The sequence below is a fragment of the Mycosarcoma maydis genome, chromosome 8 (assembly GCF_000328475.2).
Source record: "Mycosarcoma maydis chromosome 8, whole genome shotgun sequence".
NCBI classification, from domain to species: Eukaryota; Fungi; Basidiomycota; class Ustilaginomycetes; order Ustilaginales; genus Mycosarcoma; species Mycosarcoma maydis.
In genome coordinates this window covers 397,330-422,606 of record NC_026485.1, presented here as the reverse complement: position 1 = coordinate 422,606, position 25,277 = coordinate 397,330, and the positions used below count along the sequence as shown (strand labels likewise).

Genomic DNA, 25,277 nt, shown 5'->3' with positions numbered 1-25,277 from the left:
CAACGAAGGCAGCCTGTCCCGATTCTCCATCAATGCTACTCATTACTCGCTCGAGCGCATCGGCATCACAGAGCCTTGTTAGAGCAACACGTCCTGTTTGCTGATCGTTGTCATGTAGTGTAAGGTATGGTGATGGTTACAGATCGCTGTCACGCCAGTAAACAGGGACGCCATACACGACCGTAGCAGCTCCCGTAAGATACGGCAATCGACAGTCATTACGGCTCTCGGCGACAGCCCGTGCCAGTGACATGTCGATCGGCGCTCGACTTGCTTGTAAATGTCCACGACTGTCCAATTTGATGTTGCGAGCCGCTGGCTTCACTGGGGCTCGTTCTCGCGCCTCCATGAGTCCAAGTCTGCCAAACACTCCCTCGCAGATCGAGTCGAGCTCGCGATCCGTCATATCCCACAGGTTTCCCACCATAGCAGGAGCGCCGGCGCACATGTAGTTGAGCGGCGTACCCGTGCCGTCAAATTCGCCATTGTCGTGCAGCATCGCCGACGAGCAGCCCCACAGCATAGTCACAGCGCATCGTTGCAGCTCGCGCACTTTCGACTGTCTAATAAATTGCTCGGCTCCCCCGTGGCCAAAGTAGAGCACCAGGTCGGACGAAGAGAGTGCGTCCGGGAGCTCATCCACGATGGGATGACGCCCAACGATGCCCTTCCATCCATGGCTGGCATTACGCCCCTGAAGCCACGGCTCGAAACGCTCCTGACTCTGCACCAGATCACCTCCCGGATTGAGCAGGTAGAATGTCTTGCGCTTCGACAGGCTGAACAGCTTGCCGTTGCGAAGAGCGATCTGCCAAGCCGAGTTGGCAGCGGCTGCCATAGTGTGATCCGCAGCTTGCGTTGCACTTGTCCTGCTGCCGCCAAGTGTCGATACTTTGGCTGGTCGCAAAGCCTTTATCGGCGACCGCGATCGGGATCTAGCACCTGGCTTGCCCTTCTGCAGAGGACTCAGCTCGAGCTCGCCCATCTCGTCATCGTCATCGTCTTGGCTGACACCAGAGTTTTGGCAAAATACCTTGGCCATCGCAATCCGATCTTGCAGGAACGCCATCGAGGGGATGCGGCTCACCGCCCGATTGCGCAGGATGGGCATCGACTCCCATGGGAACACCGTCGTGTCCTTGTCGAGCACCAAAAACATGTGGTGGTCTTGCATCTCGTCCTCTTCGTCGACTGCCACGTAGGCCATGTTCGTCTTGTTGGGAGAGGTCTGTGCCTTTTTTCCGTTGAACTCTTCCAGAGCGCCGCGAAGGTCCATTGCCGTCTCGTCCAGATCAATTTCATCGACGGCTACCTGAAATCCGCTAAACTGCAGCGCGTCCATGACGTAGTGCACCAGATCCTCCAGATCTTCGTTCGTACAGTCCGCAGGAAGGCCTGCGAAGCATTCGAAGACGGCATCGTCGAGCTTGAGTTTGGCGGGCCGCTTGTTAGCGGTCGGAAAGCAGGCGCGTCTAATGATCTTCTCGAACCGCGCTCGTAGCGTAGCGATGGCACGCACATCAGACGCGGGCTCAGAGAAGACGCCCTTAAACCCGCCAAGCCATATATCTTGAATCATCTGAAGCAGGTCGCGCAACTCGTCGTCGAGTCGGTGTCGTTCGGTCCACCACCGCCTTCTGGCATCCATGCTCTGAACGTCCTTTACGCCGTGGATGCCGTCGTTGCTAAGACGCACAATCTCGACAAGCTTCTCCTGCGCAGCCTCCAGAGTCAGCTGTTCCTCCTCCTCTTCCGTTCCATCCCTCTGACTGCGGCGATTCATCGGCAGGCTGTACAGCACCGCCTCTTTGGCAGTGCAACCATCGAGTCCTCCACCACCTTCTTGTCGAGTCAGAACGAGATTCTGAACATCCGTGCTACGCACCGAGATCGAGATAACGGTCCAATTGCGGGGAAGCAGATGCTTGGTAGTATCCGACTCGTGCAGCGCTTGCTGATGACGCATTCGTACCGACTGCCAGAATGCCGACAGCGAATTGTATTGCGTAGCTGGAGTCGCGGGCAAAGTCCGAGTGGACTTGTTCAACGACAGCTTGGCCAGTCTAGTCGGCAGCGCCTCCTCTTCGTCTGACTCCTGTTCTTCAACACTGTGCCCACGCTGAGTATGTGAGACAATCGAATTGTGTCGTACTTCACCAAAGGCAGTGCTAGGCCATTCCCCGTCGTCCAGAGCAGCTTTGGGGCCGCGCAGTTTGGAAGAGATAGCCAGCAAGAGGTTGCGACGTACACCGATGCTCGAAGCCCAGTCGAGCAGAGCAGCAGCAGCGTTAGCGGCCGTCTTGACATTTCGACCTAATGCTGCTTGCGTTGTGTAGACTTGCGCCAAACTGGCAAAAGCTTCGCGAAGCACAAGCGAGTGCGAGGACAGCAAGCCCAGAGACAGTGCCTCTCGGAAAGCCGAGTCAGCTGGCGTCAGCATCTCGAGCGCCATTCTGACCGTGTCCTCAGAGATGGTTTGGTGCGACCTGGTCGCTCCGACGAGTGTTCGCACGCTGACCGACGGCACCATGGGAATCGAAATGGCTGCTTCTGGCAGCATGCTGAAGAAGTGGTCGTTCTTGAGATGCTCAAGCGCTTTTCGCAGAGCGATCCTGCCCTCGAGGACAAATTGTTCTACCCGGGTATCGACGGTAGCAATGCCATCCCAGATCAAGGTTGCCTTTTCTACCGCCTCTTCGCTCCTTTCCGACTCGCCCATGAGATGCAAAATCCAGGCCTGCCTCTGCAAAAGTTTTGATTGCACCTCAGGCAGCACCAAGTCGATGCCCTTGCCGCTGCTGCTGAGTCTTGCACGCATCTGTGCGGCGGACGAACAGAGGCTCGACCTCCGGCGATGATGCGTGGGTGCTCTGGGCGAAGGCATAACGTGTTCGGCTTCGGCAAAAGCCGAGCTGAGAGACTGCAATGTCGCTTCACCCGACGTGTACGAGCGGAGAGCCTCGCCAAGTTGCTCGATTCGCATGAGGCAGTCACCCTGGACGTAAGATAGCGACATTACTTCTGGGATCCGTGTGTTCTGTAGAAGGTCGAGGCAGCGCGACAAGTCCTCCTGACCTTGTTCGGTTCGATTGAGCAGCAGACGGAGCTCACCTCGTTGGACGAGAGCTCGTGCAAGAGGCAAAGCGAATCGGAGCGATGTGGCAAAGTCAATGCCTTCCCCGGCGATAGCCTCTGCGTCAACGGCCGAGCCTCGAATGCTGTGCAACCGACTGAGTCGCATGTAGCTGTCGAGTAATCGACCACAGCATCGCCAGAAAAGACTCGAGAAGACGGCACTGCAGAATTGAGGAAGCTGTTGCTCTTGCTGGTGCTGCTGTCCTTGCTTCATGCGCTGATCATTCTGCTCATCCATGACGGCGTCGCTGGATGGTGCGAGTTGTTCGGACAGCACCACTTGCGTTTGATCACCTTCCGACGTCTGCGTCTTACTGGCGATGTGAGATAGATTGCTGGACAGTCGGATCAGCTGGCGTAAGGCAAGAGTGGTGGCTTCGATGCTAGCTGCCAAATCTCCACGCGCCAATTGCACGTGTGCGCATGCCGAGAAAGCGATCGCCTGCCGCTCGCGCTGACAGAGACGGTCGATCGAGCTAGAAGCAGGCTTGTCACCTTTGATCAGTTCCTTGACATGCTTGATACCTTCGACGAAGCGTGCTTGAGCTCCAACAAGGTCTCGGTCGTGAGAGAGCAGCTCTGAATGTGCCATCAGGCAGCGGAATCGCACATCCTGCGAGACCAGCAGCAGCTTGTCGGGAGCGGATCGGGGTGATGCATTCCTAGAAAGCACGCCGGTAGCGCATTGAAGCGCAGACTCGGCACGAGAAACCTTCCCAAGAGCCAAGTACACCTGAGAAAGTTCGATCGATGCACGGCAGAAAGTCTCTTCAAGACCTGGCGCGATTTCAGCACCATGACGTGTGGCTTGCCGTACAAGTTTGAGGATCTGCACGCTGCAGCGAGACAAGGCCAGCGCGGAGAACGCCTCGTGGAAGACAAGCAAAGACTGACAGAAGTATTGCAAACGGTCGATCGTGTGGGCTCCAGCTGTCGTCTTGGATTTTAGCGTTTGGCAGGGAAGAACCGACGCAGTCGCGTCAAAGGCGGGTTTGCCAAATTTCGAGGGTGGTGTCGTCACGTTAGCAATAGGTGTTCCAGTAGGCTGCGACGGAGCAGAACACTGTGTGAGAGCCTTTCGTGTCGTTGCAGTCTTGCCTGACGGCGCTATTGCCTTGCGAGGTGCATTCCTGGTCCGTGGTGTCATCACTGTTGTCACGGGTGCATTGTTCGGTGAGCTGCGAGAGGCTAGTACAGTCGCGGGCTGTGCGATCTTGGATTGGACGGTCAATGCCGAGGAGAGACCCTTGCAAGCTGATTCTACCTTCGCAGCGACGGTTTGCGGATCATTGAAGGGCTTGCGTAAGCGGGCGTGTAATGCGGTCGAGAGTAGCACCGAGCAGCGGTACTGGGGCTGGAAACGCGCGAGTCTTTCATCATTGACGAGTACTGGACCATCGAGGCAAGCAAGAGCATCCTCTTCCAGCTGAGTAACGTCATCCTCTGAGAGCAGAAGAGCATGAGACGAGACGTCCGTCTCAAGTCTCCGTGCCAACGTTCTCGCACGACGGAGCGGGAAGCTTGATGCACTGTAGACCTCTAGTAGCGCTCGATGGAGGTTATTAATTGCCCGGACGGCGATCGAGAGATGAGAGCGGGCCTCTAAGAGACTGACAGCTTGCTCGAGAATGGCACCTTTTACGCTGGACTCGAGCTGAGTGCTTCCAAGCAACCAATTGGCAAGGCTGTGACTCTTATCGCATAAATCCATATCAAAACCGAGCTCATGAACCGAAAGGTCGACAATCGCCTTGATTGAGTTGGCCAGACCTTTGCAGTCTGGTGACTTGAATGCTTGGTCAACGCTGCCATCGGCTACGTTACGAATCAGCGACTGATTTGCAGCACAAGCATGCGCAAAGAGCAATTTGCGATAGGTTTGCAATGATTCCAACTTGCTACCTGCGAAACGGTAGGCTACTGCTGTATACTCGAGCTTTTTGTTGAGGGCTTCTTGTCGTTGAGCCAGTGCAATCTCAAGCTCATCCTCTTCTGGCGCAGGCAGCTGAGTATCAGACTCCCGAAGAAGCTGTAGAGACTTAACATCACAATCGACAGCGAGTTGAAGGAAGACAGCCGCCTCGACGTAGTTGGACGAGTTGTAGAGAATGCCTGCTGGATTGTAGAAGCTGGTGGATAGGAGTCGGAGCTGTTCCGAGACGAGCTTTTTGGGAAGCGACTCGGCCAAATCCTGTTGCAATAAAGTGCGGCACGTGCTCATTTCGTTGAGCGCCTCATCGCGGGCGCTACGAGAAATGTTATTGAAGAGTTTGTTGGCCAGCACCCGGTAGCCATAGACAATATCAGTGAGACAGGCATCTCTCGTTGGAAGAGCAGCAGTTCGGATCGGGGTTGAGCTGGGTGCAAGACTGGCAAGGTCGGACGTCGACGCAGGTGTCTCTGTACGTTGGTAAAGGCTATGTAAGAGCTGCAAGCAGGCACGGGCGAGCCTGTCGACGTCGGCAGAGCCAGTCGCGTCTGGTTTGGGCTGACCTCTGCTATCGCAGCCTTGGTTGCTGAGCTTGCTACAGCTGCGACGATAGAGCTGGTCGAGAACGCGATAAAGCTTAAGCTGCGACGACAAAGGACTGGATACAGGCCAAGCTGCCACTTGCTTTTCCAGTATTCTAGCTGCATTGTCAAGTTTGGCCTGCGTATCTGCCTCTGAGCTCCCGGCAAGTACTTTGTCGAGTGCCAACACGCTTCCTGTGAGGATAGCGCAGATCTTGGCGACCTCCTTGTCGCTCAACTTGGGTAGACTTGCAGACTCAATTGTTGAAGTCTGCTCAGCGCTGAATGAAGTCGCATCAGCCATGGCGTCAGGTGATTGGATAAGGTCCGACCGTGTCGAGGACTCTACACCTGACATGGCGGCAGTAGCACGCTCGACCCCCACCGAGCTTCCAGCTTTCCTTGCAAAGCTGAGCCAGTACTCGCAGAAGCGCTGGAAGCCATCACATTGCAGTTTGGACTTGGACTCCGAATTCTCTGCTACATTGGTGGCGGTAGCGATGACCGTCTCGAACGTGTCTTGCACCGCGTGGTATACAGCCACCATGTCCTCTCCGTTTTTTTGCGCTGTCTTGAGAGCGGCGCCACCTGTGCGCGCGACTCGTTCCCAAAAGGCGCTCAAGTCGAGATCGCTCACTTGGACGAGCAGCTGAAGGGCGAGCGTACGAAGAGGAAGGTGCTCTTGGCTATTGGGAGCATCAAGGCGCTGTAACGCTTTCGAGATGGCGCGTTCTATCGCAAATGCGGCTCGATCCAAGACTCGTACCTCTCCGCCGCCGTTGCGACGGGCGTAGAGCTGCCAGGCGAGAGGTCCATTCTCGTGATTGAGATCGGACAAGATCGAGTCTAGTGCAGCAAGGTCGGCTGATTCGAGAGCATGAGCTGCACTACTACTTTGCAGATCGATGAGAAAGGCGATACGTGCTGATGAAGGAGTTTGAAACGACGGTAGCAGCATGGTGTGTGGCGTTGCATTCGAGTCGGTGGCTGCGTCATCGATGGAAGCAGCAGCGATTCGTCCGAGGTATTCGGAGTCGGCATGAGCAATATTTGCGAACCCGATAGTTTTGAGCTTGGTACAAGTACGCAAGATAACGGTTTCGACCTCAAGCTCCTTTTGCTTGGCCATGGTGTCTGAAGAGGTATCCTCCCGCGGCAGCAGAAGGAAGCGTGAAGCAATCCGAAAAGTATTGATGGCAGCGTGCACATGTGAAACGTGTTCAGATGCTTCATTGGCGGCGGCGGACCAGCTCGATGTTGTGAGATGAGCCAAGAAAGAAAGGCCAGCGTTGACGAGCTGCTTGGCAAAGTAGACGCGACGTGTAGGAGCAAGCTTTGCAGGGGCGGTGGCGAAGGTATAGCAGGTGCCAAGTTCTGGGTCGAGGTGAAGATTCTGAGCAGTTGTGCCGAGCTGGAGAAGCACATAGTATGGCAAAGCCATCGGAAAGGATTTAGGTGCAGCAAGTGCTTCGAGCACTTGTGCTTCCGTCCATGTCTTGTCGACGATTGTGTCGGTCTTCCTAGACGCTGATGGTGCTGATTTTGATGTGGTCTGTGTCGCTGGTGCTCTGCTGCGAGCCGTTTTGGCAGAAGAAGAGAAGGGTATAGAAGCCGGTGCAGCTGTGGGTCGGGAAGCTGTTGCAGATACCTTGCTTTTTTGGGCTGACACACGCGTTGAGGTAGTCGAAGTGGCGGTGGAGGCTGTTCGTGAAGTAGAAGTAGACGAAGAAGTGGAAGAGGTGGAGCCACTCGATGATGTCACTGAAAGTGTTGCTATCGTCCTTGCTCTTGGCTTTTCCGAGGCAGGTAAATGAGTACTAGATGGGGTGGAAGCAGCCTTACTTGTTACAGACGACGTTGCTTTCGACGAGATGGAAGCGCCAGCAGTGCTCCGAGTCCGCGCGACCGGCTTGGCAGCGGCGCCAGTGATGGATGCACTGCGCGTGCTAGCAGCAGCAGGAATCGTAGCAACCTTTCCTGGCATGTTAATGCTGCGCCTTGAAGAAGAAAGCAAGAAGAGGTGAAAGGATGTACAAGAGGTGAGGGAACAAGACGAGAGAATAGAAGAGAGACATGTAAATCGTGAATCCTCTCAAAAAGACACACAAAACGCTGTACACACAGTCAACTCTCCACACTGCAAGATTTTGGCAAAACGACCTTACGCGGACTCACCGTGTTGACTCACGTGATTTACACAGTCTAACAATCTAACACTTGGCACACGGCGTAACTCGGCTCACGCTCGAGTCGCTCGCTGCAGCCGTGAAGGCGTGAGGTGCAAGCACGAATCGTGAATTGGCGGCGCGTATTCACGATTCACGATTTCACGATTCACGATTGGGGTTTTGTATGTGACAGAAACCTTGCCAGGGTTCAAGCTCAAGCACCAGTCGTGAGTACCAGCACCAGCGGATGCGGCGGCGGCGGCGGCGGCGGATAAAGTAGCACGAGTTACAGCAACTGTCTTGTGCGTGTGTGTTGGTGTCAAAGTGCACTCCGACATTCACGATTCACGATTCGTGATTCACTTTTCTGGCATCCAAGAGCCGCCTCCAACGGATCGTGGCAGTTGGCTCCACCCTTGTTGCTCCATGCCTGCTTCCCTCTCAACCATTCACCATCCATTCGCGTCGACGTCCATAAGAGATAACACGAAAGAGACTGCTTCGGCGTACTAGGCCTTCACCAAGCTTTTCGCCTTGCCATGCGCGCTCCCTAGAGGAGAGTTCTTCCTTGTACGGCCAAGCCCGCCGCCCTGCTCGAAATCGGCCCCTCTGTGCCCGATTTCAGCATCTAAGTGACAACTGTCAAAAGTGGTATCAAGGAAGACGTATTTTTGCAGCCATGTCGATCACCGAAGCTTCCAACGAAACCAATGCGGCCACCTCGGCCACGAACAAGAACAGCAATGGTTACTGCACCTTTTGCATGTTGGCAGAGTTCGACATCGATCGCGGGTCTACTCTTTCTCATCAGTATCCTGCCCCCACTGGATATGACGAACATATGCTTGCCGAGCTCATGTTGCCTGACGGTGTCCACGCAAGGACAGAAGACTGGACTTTTTTCTTTCTCAAACCTCCCGGAACCGAGCGTGCTGCTCTACAGAATTCAGTCGATGATCCCGACTCTTCCCAGTTGGGTGCTGCAACAGATCCAACCGCGTGGCTTTCGCACGATCTCACCTACGTCATCAATCTTGTTCGCACCAAGCACGACAATACTGTGCGCCGTGGTGCTATGGTCAAAGCCATTGCCATCGGCACTCGATACCCTTTCATCGAGATTTTTAAGCCCGCGCTCCTGCTCGCCCTGGACGACTACTTTAAGAATCCGGGTGCCGACTGCTTGACGCGCTTGTACGATTCGATCAATCGCCTCGACCTCTCGGCTGCACCTTGCTTTACTCGCGCAGAGAAACTCCTACTCCGCGGCTCAGATCGTCGCGACCTGTTTGAAGAGCGCTTTGTCGCTTTTCAACGTACCGATGTTGATCCTACACCAATCGCCACGACTCCCAGCGAAGAAATGGAGACAGCACGCTTCTCTCCCACCGGCATCGCTGGTGACGAGGCTGCGCCACGGCGACGCACAGACAGTACATCTACCTTCTCGTCCGAGACCAAATCGCTTAGAAAGAAGCTCAGCACAGCCTCACTGCGCCCCGCTCTGGGTGCTCGTCGAGGCTCATCCGCCAACTCAATCATAGGCGCTGCTGCGAGTGTTACAGACCGGAGGTCAAACTCGACTCCAGTCATTGCTTCTACCGGATCAGCAAGACCGCGTGATACCCACTTTTTCGACGCCGTCCTTACCTATCGCAGCGTGCCCTTGCCTATTCGTGTGCCTCTTACCACTTTCCCCGAAGAGGTCGGCGAGTACTCGCTCATTCGCCTCATACAGACCTTCTCCGGCTCGCAGTCGGCGCCAACAGGACCGATTCATCCTCATTTGCACACGAATGGCCCATCGACACATCCCATCATCGTCCTCTTCAACGCACTCGTCACACAGAAGCGTGTCGTCTTTCTCGGCTACGGCCAGCCAGCCAGTCACGTTGCCGGTTTTGTCTTGGCCGCTTGTGCCCTTGGATCTGGTTGTGGAGCTGTACTACAAGGCTTTGCTGCCCGAGCTTTCCCGTACACCAACCTGCTCAACCTTGACGACCTCGAAAAAGTACCCGGCTACATTGCTGGCGTCACCAATCCACGATTCGAAGACCTGCATGCCTGGGATCTGCTCCTCAACGTGGAGACAGGTCGTATGCAGGTGGCTAAGGATATTACTCCAGCTGTGCCACAAGCCAACGGACCGTCACAGCTATTGATGCGGTCCTCGACTCTGCCGCGCGACGGTGCTGGCGTGTCTTCATCCAACACCTTTGGAAGTCTATCATCTGCAAACAGTCACGACTTGAAGGCATCTTCCGATGCCGAACTTGCGCAGTTCGGTGCTCTTCCAACCACTTCCACCGGCGCGATTTCCAACACATCCGTGTCCGGCAAAAGTTCAAGTATGGGCGGTTCGGCGACGCGTGACCGTTCCAACACGTCACAATACGATTCGCGTTCTGATCCAGGCAACGCGCTGTTCATGGAGGAGCTGCAGAGCGCCATCGCTGCGCACTACGGCGAGCGCTTTATCCGCTCTCGTATACAAGAGTACGTCTTCCTCTTTGTTCAGCGTGTCGCGCGCCACGAGGAGCACTTTTACGGTCGTACATGGCTTGCGCCACCCTGTCAGCCATTTCTCAACGGACAGCTTGGATCGGGTCCTGTCTATGTCGACCGTGAGGCAGAGATGCGCGAGATCCTCTCGAATCAGATGCGAATCGAAGGCTTTCGTTCCACGATTGCTTATGACCTGCTTGTGATCGAGCTGCAAAAGTATGGTGGATATACACAAGCGATCCGCAACTTTGATGTGTGGCATCAAATAAGCCGATTGCGCAGAGCACGAAAACTGCTTGTGGGAGAATCGGATCTCATCTTCGAGACCCTTGCAAAGAGCGTCGTTACACACGATCAGATTGTCGAGGTGTTAGCGATGCTACCGCCGCACACAGGCGGTTTGCTGCCACTGGCGTTGGGGCTGTTCCACCCTTCGCAGGCTGCCAGAGACGCTGTGGTGGACTTTTTCCTTCGGCTCTGCCGGCATCCGGTCGGTCGCAAGTTTGTGCAAAGCATGCACACTTTCCACCGACTAGCATTTGCGAGGCTTGCGCAGGATCGGGCTGAGGCCGAGCTGGCTATAGCAGCAGCAAGTTCCAGCGAAGTGCAAGAGCTGACAACAGGACCATCATCGCAGCCAGCTCTACTTTCTGCATCGCTGCCCTCAAGTCAGACTGCGGACACCAACAGCCTGGGTGCAGATGTGGCATTGTCAACAGATAGGACGTCTTCTGCAACGATGTCATCTGCGGCGGCGGACGATGCTGAACAATTGACAGCAGTAGATGAACCAACATCTTCTCTAGACGAAACTGCGTTCATGCCGAGCTCGCGCGGTACGAGCCGTCCCTCCACCTCATTCAGTCCTGTCAAAGAGACCGATCGCGCCTCGTCGGTTCAGAGCCAAGTAGAGGCTTAGCGTTCACTAACCCGTGACATTCGTGACTGCCTAGCATACGATTCACGATTGTCGCATGTATTTGTACGATATCACTATTTGTGCTCTTGCAGGTCCTACGGCCAACATGGATTGCATCCAAGAGTGTGTGCACGTGTGAATGTCTGCCTTCACCATGAAGCAGGCTTGAGCATGGCACTGTGATTCACAGTTGATGGTTGTTAAGTTGTCGTGAGGCAACTTTCACAGATGAACGATGCACGATCTGTGATGCTGTGATGGTGACAACGCGTGATGCATGATCATGGATGCACGATGCACGATGCACGATGCTGATGTATTCGTGATTCTGAGAGATGTTAAAACGTATTGGGACGACGAGCGTGGATATTTTTAACTTCTCGGATTTCGGAGAGTACTCAAGCAAATGCAGCGCAAAGCTAAAACGCCGTCTTGATTTGGACGCCATTCCTAGAGCCACCCATCAATACCCGCAAGCTATGCCTTTCGATATCATCGATAGGCTACAGAGATCCAAATGACATCAATAGAAGAGGTGAGCGCCACAGCTATCACGTGTCGAAAATTAGCCTCGAATCATGTCTCGATGGACTGACACTGTTAACTCTTTGGTCAATGTCCCTTTTCTTCTCACCGACAACTTTGCTCGCATCAGGAACTCAAGCAGACGCTAGCTTCTCTATCGGAGCTATCAGATCTCAAAACACCGGTGCTGGAAGACGACGAAGCTGCAACGGCAGAAGCAACCTCATCAGCCCTCCGACTGCTCTCCGCATCCACACCGCTATTTGCAGCTCTCAAAAGAGTCAATCGACGCATCTACAAAGATCTGTCCGTTCAGAAGGCACGCGTAGCTGAAGAACGTGCCAAAGTCGACACTGCTCGTCTCAGCCTGCAGAATCTCAAGTATGAAGAGAGCATGCTGGATCTCGAGGTGAAAGTTTGTCAGGAGTTTCAGTCCATCTTTCAGGACATCGAGCTGCATGACTTGCAAGAGTTTCAACAGCTTCGCTCCACCTCCGCAGCAGCAGTACTGAAGACGGAGGAACAAGATGCGGATGCGGAAGCAAAAGACGAAGCGATGGAGGATGGCGAGGAGAACCTTACAGACGAACACAAACTCATGCTGACACGATTACGATTCGAGCTGCAGGAGCGCAAACGGCTCGAAGCGCGAAAACAGACGTTGCAGCAAGACAAGACCGAAGTGGTCAAGGAGAACAAGGAGAAGAAATCGAATCTGGAACAGATCGAGAAGGACTTGAAGGATGTTCTAGTTGCTGCAGAGGCCATTAAGGCTAAGTTTGAGAGCTTTTGAGAAGCCTTTGAAGGTTGAAGTATCCTGGATTCTTTGACGCAGAGAGGCGTCACGCATACCCACATCTAGTTGTATTTGTACATTTCACACTAGCAAAGCATGTCCATTGCAGTCATTGCGGCTACGCCCTGTGATGGTGCCGAAAGTGAGCTTGTATCGAGGGTTCCTCATGAGCTTCAAACACGGCACGAGAGATCCAACGCGCTCTACGCAGCACAGCACGGAACATCAAATACTGAATCGCAGATAGTGGTGGTGTTCAAGTTACATGCAAGAGAATCTGAAAAGAACGTAATCAGTCTAGTCAAGACCAATGCTTTTTCGAACTTGCGCCATAGTCCTCTTGGCCACAGTCTGAGCCTTCATTTGACCCAGCTGTTCCATCTGATGCAAGTACGCAGGGTCATTCCTCAGCTTTTCCAGCTCTGCCTGTATGGGCCGTAATGTTTCGACCACAGCATCTGTCAATGTGGCCTTGAGATGCTGACCGGACGATGCCCCGGTAGCCTGGATTTCTGTGTTCAGCTGGTCCGCCCATTCCTGTGCATTCTGCGTACCTTCTCGGTCTCCCTGTGCCGCCAGTGGCTTGAGAGCCGCCAAAATGGAAAGCAGATTGCTTACACCTGGTCTTCGCTTAGGGTCATAAGCCAACGATCTCTCGGCGTCTGTCACCGCCTTCTTGATCTTATTCGCGACTTGTTGTGGTGTGTCGGTCACCAGAATCCTCGAGTTGACATCGGGTGCGCTTTTCGACATCTTACTCGTCGGATCGCGCAACGACAAGACTCTCTTTGTTGGCGTGATGATGTGTTGCGGTAGGGGGAAGAATTTTTTGCTAAACCTACGGTTGTATACATCTGCCAGATCTCTACTTAGTTCGAGATGCTGAATCTGATCTTCTCCGACGGGTACGTGTGTTGCCTTGTACAGCAAAATGTCAGCCGCCTGCAGCACCGGGTAAGCAAACAGCCCTAGACTGAGCTCTTTGTCGTCCATATCTGCAGTATCAGAAACATTCTTTGCAGTAGCTAGCTTAGACTTCCACGTGGTCATACGATTGAGCTTTCCCATTGCGGTAATGCAGTTGAGGATCCATGCGAGTTCCGTATGCTCGGGAACTTGATCTTGGTGGAAAATAGTACAACGCTGTGGATCAAGTCCGATTGCGAGGAGCGTGGCCATCATTTCCGATCGATCAGATCGTAAACGTGCGGCCTGCTGAGGCATGGTGATAGCGTGGTAGCCAACGATGCTGAAATAGAGCTCGTCCGAGGTGTCGAGAGAGGCATTTTGAAGATCAACCCAATTGCGAAGCGCGCCGAGGTAGTTACCAAGATGAGGAATTCCTGTGGGCTGAATTCCTGAGAAGATGACTTGTCGTTGGCGAGTAGGGGCGGTTGTCGTCGAGGCAGATGTTGTTGTGGAAGAGTAGCCCGCATCGGATTGGGTTATTTTGGACGTCGATGCTATTGATGAGGACGGCGAGGTCGACACATACCGTCTTCCAATGTAGAATGGCTGAAGTACATACGGTGTTTTGCGACCGTACGCTGAAATGCCTCGCAATGGGTATGTCATTGCTCTAGAGGTACCGACGATGGTCCTACGCCATTCAACAGTAAGAGCAAGGTAGGCTTTTGAGCAACTTGGACAGCTTCTGCATCATTCGAAGAGGCGCACAGCACCCAAGATGTACTTCCGAGTCCCGAGGTGGAGGGCCGTGAGACCCGTGACTCACGACTCACGACTGTGTGATTGCCAAGATAATGTTGAGGCGTACGGTAGTAACAATTCTCCGAATCATACAACGATACATGTGATGATACACCGATATGTGAACAAGCTCTTTGGCAAACATCCGGGGTCTTTAGCTTCTCGAGGAAATGGCCGGCCTGACAGATCAACTGAAGTAAGGAAAACTCGCTCATGACTTACTCGTCGGTGGAAGACTTACTGTAGAAGACAACTCGCGATGAGTGGCGGTGAGTTGTGCTTTCATGTTTACTTGTGACTGTCAACCCTCGTGCCTGCACCAGAAACGGAACAACCTCCACGTGACCCGGGCCCGCACAGCGCAATGAAGATTTTTCGCACTCTATTCGCCCCGCCAGCACACGGAGAGATCCACGATTTCGCTTGCCGTGATAATCACGAAATAAGTATAATCGCGTGGGGCGTTCAGAGTTCAGAGACATGTCGTGCTATTTGCGTCTATGGCATGATGCGATGACGAGCCTCGCATGAACGGAAAAGTGGTCAGCGTCACAGCAAAATTCGCGAGCTGACGTGTGATGCTGAAGAAAACAAATTCCTCACAACTTTTCAATTTAATTCACGATTGGTTGAGCAGCAGCAACTCACGACTCACGACTCACGACTAAATCGTGACTCGTGACTGTTGCTAAAGTTATTTACCGTTCTGGTGTTGAGCGGTCAAGCAGGCACAGCAAGAAATGATCATGACACGAGCACCGAGTCGCGATTCATGTCTGTGGCTGTAAAGTACGGTATGCTCTTGCTGCGTGACACGGTTGCTGCTGCGAACACCGCTCCGCCGCCTCGGACAAAGCACCCGCCGCCACTGCTTTTTTACCCGCTGTCAGAAATAACACAAAAGAGACCGACTGTGGAATCACAACTGCAGCCAATCATAAACAACTGCGGTTTCGCAACACCTCGAGCCTGTACTGTATAAGCTAGCACAGATCGTGGATTATGCCACAGTTTTATTCCGCAATGCTATTCGCGCCGAGCGAACCGCTGTTCCAACTAACGTTAACTTATTAATAACATGTGCTCACCAACTACACGCTAGACTGAATTCGGGCTACAGCGGCGACGCCGCTGGGACAGTGGTGAGTGTGAAAGTGGGAGCAAGCTTCGTAAAAAGTCCCTGAGCTTTGATTACACGCCGCAGATCAAAGGCACTGTGCTCGAGTTCCAAATGACGATTGACCCATACGACAGCGCAAGGCGTTCGCTAACCGCACCCCAAACTCGCTAGTGTCCGGGACCTGTCCTGCTTTTGTCGAAACCATCTAGACACCGGTGTCTGCATGTTCCTGACAATCTTCAACGTGGTTGCGCTAGGACTGAGTGACTGGTAAATCACTTTTGATCGACCTTGTCACGCACAACCTTTCCTGTTGACTACAGCCAGCCCCTTCCAACTCTTCCTATCGTGGTGGTCAAGACTTCTGAGAACATCTCCATGTCTTCCCTTGGACAAGCAAACGAGAAGGAGGCACACACGCCTCCCCAACCCCAATCGCATGATGATTCGTCGACCGAAGACATCGAACGCTCGTCCAAGGCCATCAAGGCTAAGAATGGTGCCACTGACGACATTGTCGAAGTAAGCAGCACGGTCGACTCTGAAGATGCTCTCGTTGCTGAACGTGTCAAGCAGGCGCAGGAGGGCGGTACGATCGTCTACCGCACACTCTCGTGGCAAAAGGCTGCCATTCTCCTATTCACCGAATACGTATGCCTTGCCATTCTCTCGTTTCCATGGGCCTTTAGCTATCTCGGCATGGCAGGAGGCCTGCTCGCCACCTTCGGTATCGGCCTCGGAGCGCTCTACACTTCGCTCACCCTGTGGAGGTACTGTCTGCGTCACCCGCACCTTCTCAACATCTGTGACATTGGCTACCAGATCTTTGGCAAGAGCAAGATCGCCTACGAGCTTACGGCGCTGGCTCTCATCCTCAACAACGTCTTCATCATGGGTCTGCATACGCTCACGGGCTCCGAGATTCTCAACACGCTTTCAGAACATGGCACTTGTTCGCTTGTGTTCTCCCTGGTCATCATGATTGTCTCCATCCTTCTCACGCTACCGCGAAAACTTGAACAGCTCACCGGTCTCGGCATCGTCTCTGCCATCTCCATGTTCATCTCGATCCTGCTAGTGCTCATTTTCACGGGCATTCAGGGCACTCAGCCAGCTGTCGAGAACTTCTCGGAACCTGTCCACATCACCGCCTTTGCTCCCAAGGGAACCAGCTTCGTCAATGGCTTTTCGGCTGTCCTCAACATTGTCTTCACGTGGATCGGTAGGTGTATGCTTCCCTTGCCCGTTATGCCGACTTTTCGTGTGGTGCGATGTCGTCCGTGCGATCACGAGTGGTCTTGCTCCAAACGGGGACGTGTCAACGTTTGACCGACTAACTGATTCGATTGCTCGCTCTGCTTTTCCATCTGTTGAACAGGCCACATCATGTACCCTACCTTCATCGCCGAGATGAAAGATCCGCGAGAATTTCCGAAGGCACTTTATGCGGTCACTGTAGCTGAATTCATCCTCTTCAGCGTCGCGGGCATCGTTGTGTATCGCTACACCGGACAGTATACTACGGCTCCTGCTGTGGGAACACTGCGCCCTGTCTTCAAGAAGATCGCCTTCGCCTTTGTGCTTCCGACCACCATCATCATTGGTGTTCTGTACGCCTCAGTGGTCGCCAAGTACCTCTTTGGCCGCATCTTCATGGGTACCAAGGTAAGTCACCTCGTGCTGTGTTCGGGCGCACTGTTGCCTCCTCGAGACTTGAACCATAGAGGACATCACAGACATTGACTTTTTCGCTTTGCTTCTGATTTTGATTTCGACAACAGCACTATAACAATCACACTGTCCTCGGGTGGGCTGGCTGGATCGGCTGCGTGACCATCACTTGGGTTCTTGGCTGGGTCATCGGAGAGGCAATTCCCTTCTTCAGTACGCTTCTCTCGCTCATGAGTGCGCTCTTTGACTGCTACTTCGGTTACATCTTTTGGGCCTTCGCCTTCTTCGAGCTCTACCGCGGTCAACTATGGGTAGGCCAATCCTGGCTGAGAAAGACTGAGACTGCTTTCCAATTCGTCTTGATTGCTGTCGGGCTTTTTGTGCTCGGACCGGGGACGTACGTGTCGGTAAAATCCATCATCGATAACTACAACAACGGAAGCATCAAGGCACCCTTTACCTGTGCCGATAATTCGATCTGATGCGATTTATCCAGTAGATTCGCGACATTTGACATTTGCTTTTCGTTCTAACTATCTGAAAGACACTGTACATCATTCTGGAACCAACATCAATTCTACATCTTTGTACCGTTTTAAGTCTTGTCGCCAATCAAGCCGCTGCTTCTTTTGAGCCCCTCCTGTCGTATATGTTGGATGGAAATCACGAATATCTGCGGAGGACGAGATAAATAAATTGGTGTCGAGAAACACGAGCAGTATAAATTTGACATGCCCAAACAAAAAAACAACAAAAAAAAAACGAACCAGGATGGTCGGAAGTCACCCTTCGCTTTCACCCGATCTCGAAATCTCAAACTCTGGCTCAGCTGAGCTTGCGTGGCGTAGCCAAAACGCATGCTTTCGTGGTTCCGCATTTCCCTTTGTTCGACCACCTCATTCACGATTCACTTCTACAATCACTATCTTCGCTTGAATTGTATAGCACTCTGTCTAAGGATCCAAAAAACTAACAAGCTGTGGAGTACGTCTTTCGATATTCTACAGAAGGTTAAGCTAAGCTAGATTTGGCGCTTTCGGTGCTTCTCGACGTGGCTCGCGCACAATAGACTCACATTCCAAAGCCCACAACCGCTGAGGTCCACACCATTTGTCATTGCGTTTCATCAAACGTTTCCAGCTTTCGACATCCTTTACAACGCTAGAACGCTTTCAATCAAGGTCTCAGCACTTCGGCAGTTGGCCCTTCTCCTCCTTTTCCTCGTCTTTGTCCTTCCCATCGACCCTCCCGCGTCTCCTTGTCTGCTGACCTCCACTCCACCACGAGGGAATCAGCCAAGAGACAACTCCAACCCATCTTGGATGCTGCCCCTTCGTCGTGCTCTCGTCCGCTCACCTTTGCGCAGCCTGTGTGTCACGAAGACGGCACCCCTCACTACGGCTCGCCTCACAGCCATCGTCGCTCGTCATTCCTCATCCACCACGCTTTCGTCGTCGCCTCTTGGCTCTGGCGCAAATCTCAACCACAGCATGGTCGCCCCGTCCTCGATGAGTAGAGTACCTGGCTCATCTCGTCGGCTCGCCACGCCTGCCTCTGCAGCTCTCACCTTGGGCACCGGTCCTTTTGCAGGTCTACCTACCGGCTTCGAGATCCGCGACACTCTCAACGGCTCCAAGGCTGCTGCTCAGTATGCCGTTTTCACCAAAGATCTTGAGGTATCTGCCCAAGATGACTTGCGATACCGCCTCGTCCGTCTGGCCAATGGCCTGGAAGCGCTCGTCATTCAAGATCCTAAGACCGACAAGTCGAGTGCCGCCATGGACATCCGCGTTGGACACCTCAGCGATCCCGAGGAGCTTCAAGGCCTCGCTCACTTTTGCGAACACCTCCTGTTCATGGGCACCAAAAAGTACCCACGCGAAAACGAGTACTCTGAGTACCTCTCCAATCACTCAGGCGGCTCTAACGCTTACACTGGCATGGACAACACCAACTACTTTTTCGACGTCTCTCCAGACCACTTTGAGGGTGCGCTGGACCGCTTCGCCCAGTTCTTCCTCGAGCCTCTCTTCGATCCTTCGTGTTCTGAGCGAGAGATCAAGGCGGTCGACAGCGAACACAAGAAGAACCTTCAGAGCGACATGTGGCGTGGCTTCCAGCTCGACAAATCGCTCTCCGACCCTTCGCACCCCTACTCGCACTTCGGCACAGGCAATTACCAAACTTTGTGGGAGGATCCCAAGAGCAAGGGCGTCGACGTGCGCGACGAGCTGCTCAAGTTCCACGACCAGTACTACTCTGCCAACGTAATGAAGCTTGTGGTGCTCGGCAGGGAAGACCTCGACCAGCTCACCAGCTGGGTCATCGAAAAGTTCTCGGGCGTCCGCAATACAGGGCGTGAGCCTCCGCAGTTTGACCGCAGCCCACTGACCACCCAGCAGCTGCAGAAGCAGATCTTTGCCAAGTCGGTTCGTGACGTGCGCAAGCTCAAGATCGCCTTCCCCATTCCTGACCAGGGCCCGCACTTCCGTTCCAAGCCAGGACACTTTTTGTCCCACTTCATTGGTCACGAGGGAGAGGGCTCCATCCTCTCTCACTTGAAAAAGAAGGGTTGGTGCGATCGCCTCTCTGCTGGTGCTACTGGTGACGCTAACGGCTTCGAGTTCTTCAAGATCTCCATCGATCTCACTCAGGAAGGCCTGGACAACCACGAAAAGGTGGTCGAAGCCGTCTTCAAATACATCCATCTGCTTCGCAGCAGCAATCTGGAGCAGTGGACTCATGACGAAGTTGCCCAGCTGAGCGAGCTTATGTTCCGCTTCAAGGAAAAGATCGACCCTGCCGACTACGCGTCGAGTACGGCCACTCAGATGCAGATGCCTTATCCACGCGAGTGGATCTTGTCTGGCGGCTGGCTCACACGCGATTTCGACCGTGAACTGATCACGCAAACTCTGGACCATCTCACCCCACAGAACTGCCGAGTCGTCGTGATGGCCAAAACTTTGCCAGACGGCAGCACGTCATGGGAGAGCAAGGAGAAGTGGTACGGCACCGAATACTCGATCAAGCCTTTACCGCAGCAGCTCTTGACACAGACACCTGCCGACTTTGAGGACCTGCACCTTCCTCGACCCAACTCGTTCATCCCGGTCAACTTTGACTTCAAGGGACCGCTCGCTGAGGCGCAGGGCAAGAAGCCAACGCCACGACCACAGCTCGTTCTGGATAACGAGAGCATCCGCGTGTGGCACAAGCTTGATGACCGCTTCGGTTTGCCCAAGGCCAACGTGTTCTTCGTGCTGCGTAACCCGCTAATCAACGCTACACCCTTGACCTCAATCAAAACGCGCATGTTGATTGAGCTCATCTCGGACTCGCTGGTCGAATACTCTTATGACGCGTCGCTGGCTGGGCTGAGCTACATGCTCGACTCGCAAGACCAGTCGCTCGCGCTATCGTTGAGTGGTTACAATGACAAGATTCCTGTACTGGCACGCAGCATCCTAGAGAAGCTCGCCAACTTTCAAGTAGACCCTCGCCGATTTGAGCTGGTCAAGGACCGAGTCAAGCGCTCATACCAGAACTTTGCCATCGAGGAGCCGTACCGTCATGCGACGTTCTACACCACCTACTTGCTACAGGAAAAGATGTGGACGCCCCAGGAAAAGTTGTGCGAGCTTGAGCAGCTCAACGTTGACGAGGTTCAGCAGTTCCTTCCCGACCTGTTGCAGCGCATGCACCTCGAAGTACTGGCACACGGCAATCTGGCTAAGGAAGAGGCTATCGAGCTGTCCAACATGGCCTGGAACACGATCAAGTCGCGACCTGTCAACAAGACCGAGCTGCTCTCGAGTCGATCGCTGCTGCTACCGGAAAAGAGTAACAAGATTTGGAACTTGCCTGTCACCAACGCCGCCAACGTCAACAGCGCCATCGAGTACTACGTGCAAATTGGCGAGCCGACCGATGTTGAAATGCGCGCAACGCTGTCACTGTTCTCTCAAATCGCTAACGAGCCTGTCTTTGACCAACTGCGCACCAAGGAGCAGCTTGGCTACCTCGTGTTTAGCGGCATCCGACGCAGCACGGGCAGCCTGGGATGGCGCGTGATTGTTCAGAGTGAGCGTGACGCACCTTACCTCGAGGGTCGCGTAGATGCTTTCTTGGACCAGTTCAGGGCGACGCTGGACAAGATGACCGAGCAAGAGTTTGAGGCTCACAAGCGCAGCATCATCCACAAGAAGTTGGAGAATGTCAAAAACCTCGTGGAGGAGTCGACGCGGTTCTGGTCGCCCGTATTTGGCGGGAATTACGACTTCCTCGCTCGTTACGCAGATGTTGAAGCGATTGCCCAGACGACCAAGGAGCAAGTCGTGGATCTGTTCATGAAGTATATCCACCCTAGTAGTCCAACGAGGAGCAAGCTTTCAGTGCACCTCAACTCGACCGCTTCGCCAGCGCTTCGATTCTCGACAAACGCTGTGGATGCGCTCGAGCAAGCCGTCAACGCACAAGGCATACCCGTGCCCAAGGAGGCGTTCGAGACGCTGCGTTCCCAACAGCCAGCGATCGAAACGGTCAAAGACATGGCCGCGCAAGCTCTGGCTCAAAGTTCCACTCCACTGCCAGCGGAGGGTGTCAAGCAGATGCTTCAACTGGTGGACAGCCTAGCTGCGCAATTCCCATTCACCGACGCCTCCACTGTCGATGCGCCGCCAGCGGTCAAAGTGGAAAGCGCGATCAAGCCGCAAGACGTGACGGACGCTACAGCTTTCAAGGCGCAGCTCAACGCGTCCAAAGCGGCGGTCCCAGCAAGATCGTTCGAGGAGCTGGCCAAGGATCCCAGCCAAGAAGGCGAGCAGCTTGCAAACGTGGTTGAAGCGGTTCTGAGGAAGACCGGTGCGGCGGCGCTCGAGGATGGCGAGCCAAAGGCTAATCTTTAACACGCTACATTCGATACGTGATAGATGTTGGCTTTGGTTAGAGATTATTATAAGATGGTGGGTCTCCACTCTTGACTTTTTTTTGGTTTTTAATTTTTGTGCTGGTGTGGTTTGGTGTGATTCGTGATTTACGATTCGTGATAGTGGTTTGTGCGGTGCAAAGCGAGTGAGGTGGAGTTACGAGTCGTGAGGGTAAGGCTGTTGTATTTAAAAGGGTGAGCTCGACGCCCACACATGTTTCACGATTCGTGATGTATGATTTGCTCACATTCGAGGCACGAGTAGCTGGCACACGGGCAGCTGGGACGTGGTACGTTTTGGACGGTGTCACAATGGCGACGGGTAGTCACGAGTTGGCAATGGAGACTCGTGAACTCGAGCACGATGAGGTATGGACGGGTAGGACAGGAAGGAGGATGTGGTATCGGGTAGAGTCGTATAGTGGTATGGGTGGGATGGAGAGGTACGACTGGTACTTGGATGGTGACTTACGCAGAACGATGAGATGCGCTTCAAAAGCTCAAGTACCTCCGGCTGAAACCGATGCGGACTACACACACACGCTACTGTTCCTGCACACGCCGGAGCGTCTACTGCTAGCGAAGAAATTGCGAGGTTTCGCAACAGACACATACAACGGTATTGGCGGCAAGGTCAACACTGGCGAATCAGCCGTCGAATGCATCCTGAGGGAGACGCACGAGGAAGTCCACTTGACATTGGTACCAGATAAGCTAAGCTTTGCCGGAAGCATATCGATCCACGTCGATCATGGCGAAAGTGTCAAGATTGCCGTCTTCACTCAGCGGTTGCAAGAGGACGACGTACCAAGAGCTGTGATCAAGTCCTCAGACGAGGTACATCCAACGTGGATTCCTAAACACCATCTTGTACCGAATACCGATCACCAGCCATTCACCGGAAAGATGCGTCCCGAACACAACATCTACCTAGCTTGCCTGCTCAACGACCACATCCAACCGCACGCAGACAACCCTGCCGACAAGGGCGTACTGATCAATGTCAAGATAGCCTTCCATGCTGAACCATCCAAACTCGAATTTGCACAAGCAGAGCGCCCCGAAAACCACCGCACGATCCGCCAATGGTCGCTCGACGTCTTCTACAACTCCGAAACTACATTCACGTGATTGTTGCCAAACAAGCGTGCCTAGACACACCCACGACCCTCTCTGACACTTGAACCGATGCCTCAAGCATCCAGGTCTTCCACAGGCAGCGAACACGACTTTGACTCCACCTTGTCAATTTGCAGAGAAACACGCGATGACGTTGCTCCATTCGTCCTGCACCTCGTTGACGTACTTTTCCAACGGCAGATCCTCCGTGTCCAAGCCCATCGGCTGACTCAACTTGGCAGCAAAACTATCAACGCCATACAGCATGCAAGTCACCATGGCCACGATTGCTGTAGCCAACCACCAGCGCTGACTGTCCAAGTTTTGCACCACCACCACGGGCAGCAGTATGGTGTGGATCGTAAGCAGGCGCGAGAAATGGCGCGAGACTGAGAGTGGGATGGGCGTATCTCGGATACGCTCAAGCTCGGTCGTATGGGAAGAGAGACTGTTGAGCAGGCCGATGCAGTGGGCGTAAACAGGCGAAGCGAGGAGCGAGGACGAGTGGAGTGTGTCGAGCGATCTTTGGAGGATGACCAAGGATATAAGGGCTAGGTTTTTGTCTGACGAGCGAGAGGAAGCGGACGGGCCTGGACAGCGTCGCATGGTGTGCGCAGAATTGAGATTCGCAATTTGTTGGCGCTTTTCCGCATCACGGGCTGTATCCAGACCGTCGGTTGTGTCAGGACCGTCTCCGCGGTGTCGATTTGCAAGAGCGAGGAGTGACGGAGGAAGAACGTCGACCAAATCGCTGCGCAACAAGCTCTGCTGTCCTGGGCCTGACGAAACGTACAGTGCGCGGCCGCGCATCTCGCACATCAAGCTGATACTGAAGAATGGAACGGTGGCGAGAATCTCTTGCACGTTACTTGTCTCGTCTTTCTTGCGTGCAAAGTCATTCAATGAAGTCGCTGAAGCGGTCTTTGTCTCGTCGGGTGCTGTCAACAATGAAGCGCTCAGCAGCCGCAACAGCGACCTCGAAGTTGCGTGCACATCCGACCACTTGCTCCTTGCCGCACTCCACCGTCCGATGGCACTGTTGGATCGAAACGCTAACAGCAGACCAGTAACGGTTGAAAGAGAAGCAATCACACGATGCGATGCCCATTCCAGATCTTTCCAGAGCGAGTCCAAGTCCCATGCTGCTTCAGTGTCGAGACTCGCCGGCAGATACTCCGCATCAAGTGAGGAGCGTGCACGCCTTGGCCATGTAGGAGCATGCTCAGAGATGCTGATCCGCTTTACGAGGATAAGCAAGAACAGCCAGATGAGGGCGAGAAGCGTTGGTTGCCAGGTTTCTCGGAGCTGCGCAATACAATTCGTAGTCGGCGGACGCATTGTGTTTAAGTGCAGTGCAATCCTGGTTCAGATCACCTCCTACAGCCATCGCGAGCCGTTGATAGGCAATCGAAGTGATTGGGACAACGGTAGCTTAGCAGGAATGCGGGAGGGGGATGCGGGACGAGGCGGTGAGAGAAAGTAAAGCGCGAAGAAGCAGATCAGAAGTTCGAGTGTAGGACGTGCACTCACGACTGTGCATCTGGTCGTGTGGACCCTGAAAAGTGACGAGTCGGTCATCTATGGTCTCTGTAGTCCACAGTCGTGAGTCGTGAGTCCACCGTCCGCAGCGGCCTATGTCAGATCGACAAGTTCGAATTGCTACCAACGATAAAAAGCCCGTTTAAGGCCGAAGCACGAATTTCGAATCGTGAATGAATCGTGAAGCACTCCGAAGCTACTGACATGATGACGCAGCCCCGCATCAACATCTGCATCTTCTTCCACATCTGCTTCCTACCTTCTACGTTTCTTCCGCCGGGGAGGTCAGCAAACACACCGCATGCCGTTCGATGCACGGATGCTTACCTTTCGAACAAAGCCGCCGTCTCGGAGGGAGGTTCGCCTTATAGCACAATGGAAACACGTCACTGTCAGCCTGATTGGCTAGGTGCGACGAACGATGATGGGTTAGGTAACGAGAGAGAGGCAAGGCGCTTTTATAATACTTCTTGGACAAATTGAAATCAAGTAAAACCGCAGAGTTGCAGAATAGTGAAGAGCTCGCTTAGCACAGCGATCGCCTCACATTTAATGGGAGCAACGGTAGCATCAGCAGTGAAGGTGCAGTAGTGCAGGCGCTGGCGACGTTTGACTCCTGATGCCGAAAGTCG

The 25,277-nt window shown here is 53.8% G+C and overlaps 8 protein-coding genes across 8 annotated transcripts; 5 read left to right on the top strand and 3 right to left on the bottom strand.

Annotated features, from left to right (window-relative positions):
* Positions 1-136: 136 nt before the first annotated feature.
* On the bottom strand, positions 137-7,630 carry UMAG_03262 (separase; the record flags this gene model as incomplete). The annotated part of the gene is made up of 1 exon (XM_011391376.1): positions 137-7,630. The coding sequence occupies one exon, from the start codon at positions 7,628-7,630 to the stop codon at positions 137-139; it is 7,494 nt and encodes a 2,497-aa protein (XP_011389678.1).
* Positions 7,631-8,493: 863 nt separating this feature from the next.
* Positions 8,494-11,238, top strand: UMAG_03261 (uncharacterized protein; the record flags this gene model as incomplete). Its single annotated transcript, XM_011391375.1, has 1 exon — positions 8,494-11,238. The coding sequence occupies one exon, from the start codon at positions 8,494-8,496 to the stop codon at positions 11,236-11,238; it is 2,745 nt and encodes a 914-aa protein (XP_011389677.1).
* Positions 11,239-11,755: 517 nt separating this feature from the next.
* UMAG_03260 (uncharacterized protein) lies at positions 11,756-12,556 on the top strand (the record flags this gene model as incomplete). Its single annotated transcript, XM_011391374.1, has 2 exons — positions 11,756-11,773; positions 11,894-12,556. The coding sequence occupies 2 exons, from the start codon at positions 11,756-11,758 to the stop codon at positions 12,554-12,556; spliced, it is 681 nt and encodes a 226-aa protein (XP_011389676.1).
* Positions 12,557-12,856: 300 nt separating this feature from the next.
* UMAG_11955 (putative tryptophanyl-tRNA synthetase) lies at positions 12,857-14,134 on the bottom strand (the record flags this gene model as incomplete). The annotated part of the gene is made up of 1 exon (XM_011391540.1): positions 12,857-14,134. The coding sequence occupies one exon, from the start codon at positions 14,132-14,134 to the stop codon at positions 12,857-12,859; it is 1,278 nt and encodes a 425-aa protein (XP_011389842.1).
* A 1,633-nt stretch (positions 14,135-15,767) lies between these two features.
* UMAG_11954 (uncharacterized protein) lies at positions 15,768-17,542 on the top strand (the record flags this gene model as incomplete). Its single annotated transcript, XM_011391539.1, has 3 exons — positions 15,768-16,611; positions 16,768-17,054; positions 17,171-17,542. The coding sequence occupies 3 exons, from the start codon at positions 15,768-15,770 to the stop codon at positions 17,540-17,542; spliced, it is 1,503 nt and encodes a 500-aa protein (XP_011389841.1).
* Positions 17,543-18,382: 840 nt separating this feature from the next.
* Positions 18,383-21,967, top strand: UMAG_11953 (uncharacterized protein; the record flags this gene model as incomplete). Its single annotated transcript, XM_011391538.1, has 1 exon — positions 18,383-21,967. One exon carries the CDS (start codon positions 18,383-18,385, stop codon positions 21,965-21,967), a length of 3,585 nt encoding a protein of 1,194 aa, XP_011389840.1.
* A 251-nt stretch (positions 21,968-22,218) lies between these two features.
* On the top strand, positions 22,219-23,118 carry UMAG_03256 (uncharacterized protein; the record flags this gene model as incomplete). Its single annotated transcript, XM_011391373.1, has 1 exon — positions 22,219-23,118. One exon carries the CDS (start codon positions 22,219-22,221, stop codon positions 23,116-23,118), a length of 900 nt encoding a protein of 299 aa, XP_011389675.1.
* A 114-nt stretch (positions 23,119-23,232) lies between these two features.
* Positions 23,233-24,444, bottom strand: UMAG_12219 (uncharacterized protein; the record flags this gene model as incomplete). Its single annotated transcript, XM_011391554.1, has 1 exon — positions 23,233-24,444. One exon carries the CDS (start codon positions 24,442-24,444, stop codon positions 23,233-23,235), a length of 1,212 nt encoding a protein of 403 aa, XP_011389856.1.
* Positions 24,445-25,277: the final 833 nt, after the last annotated feature.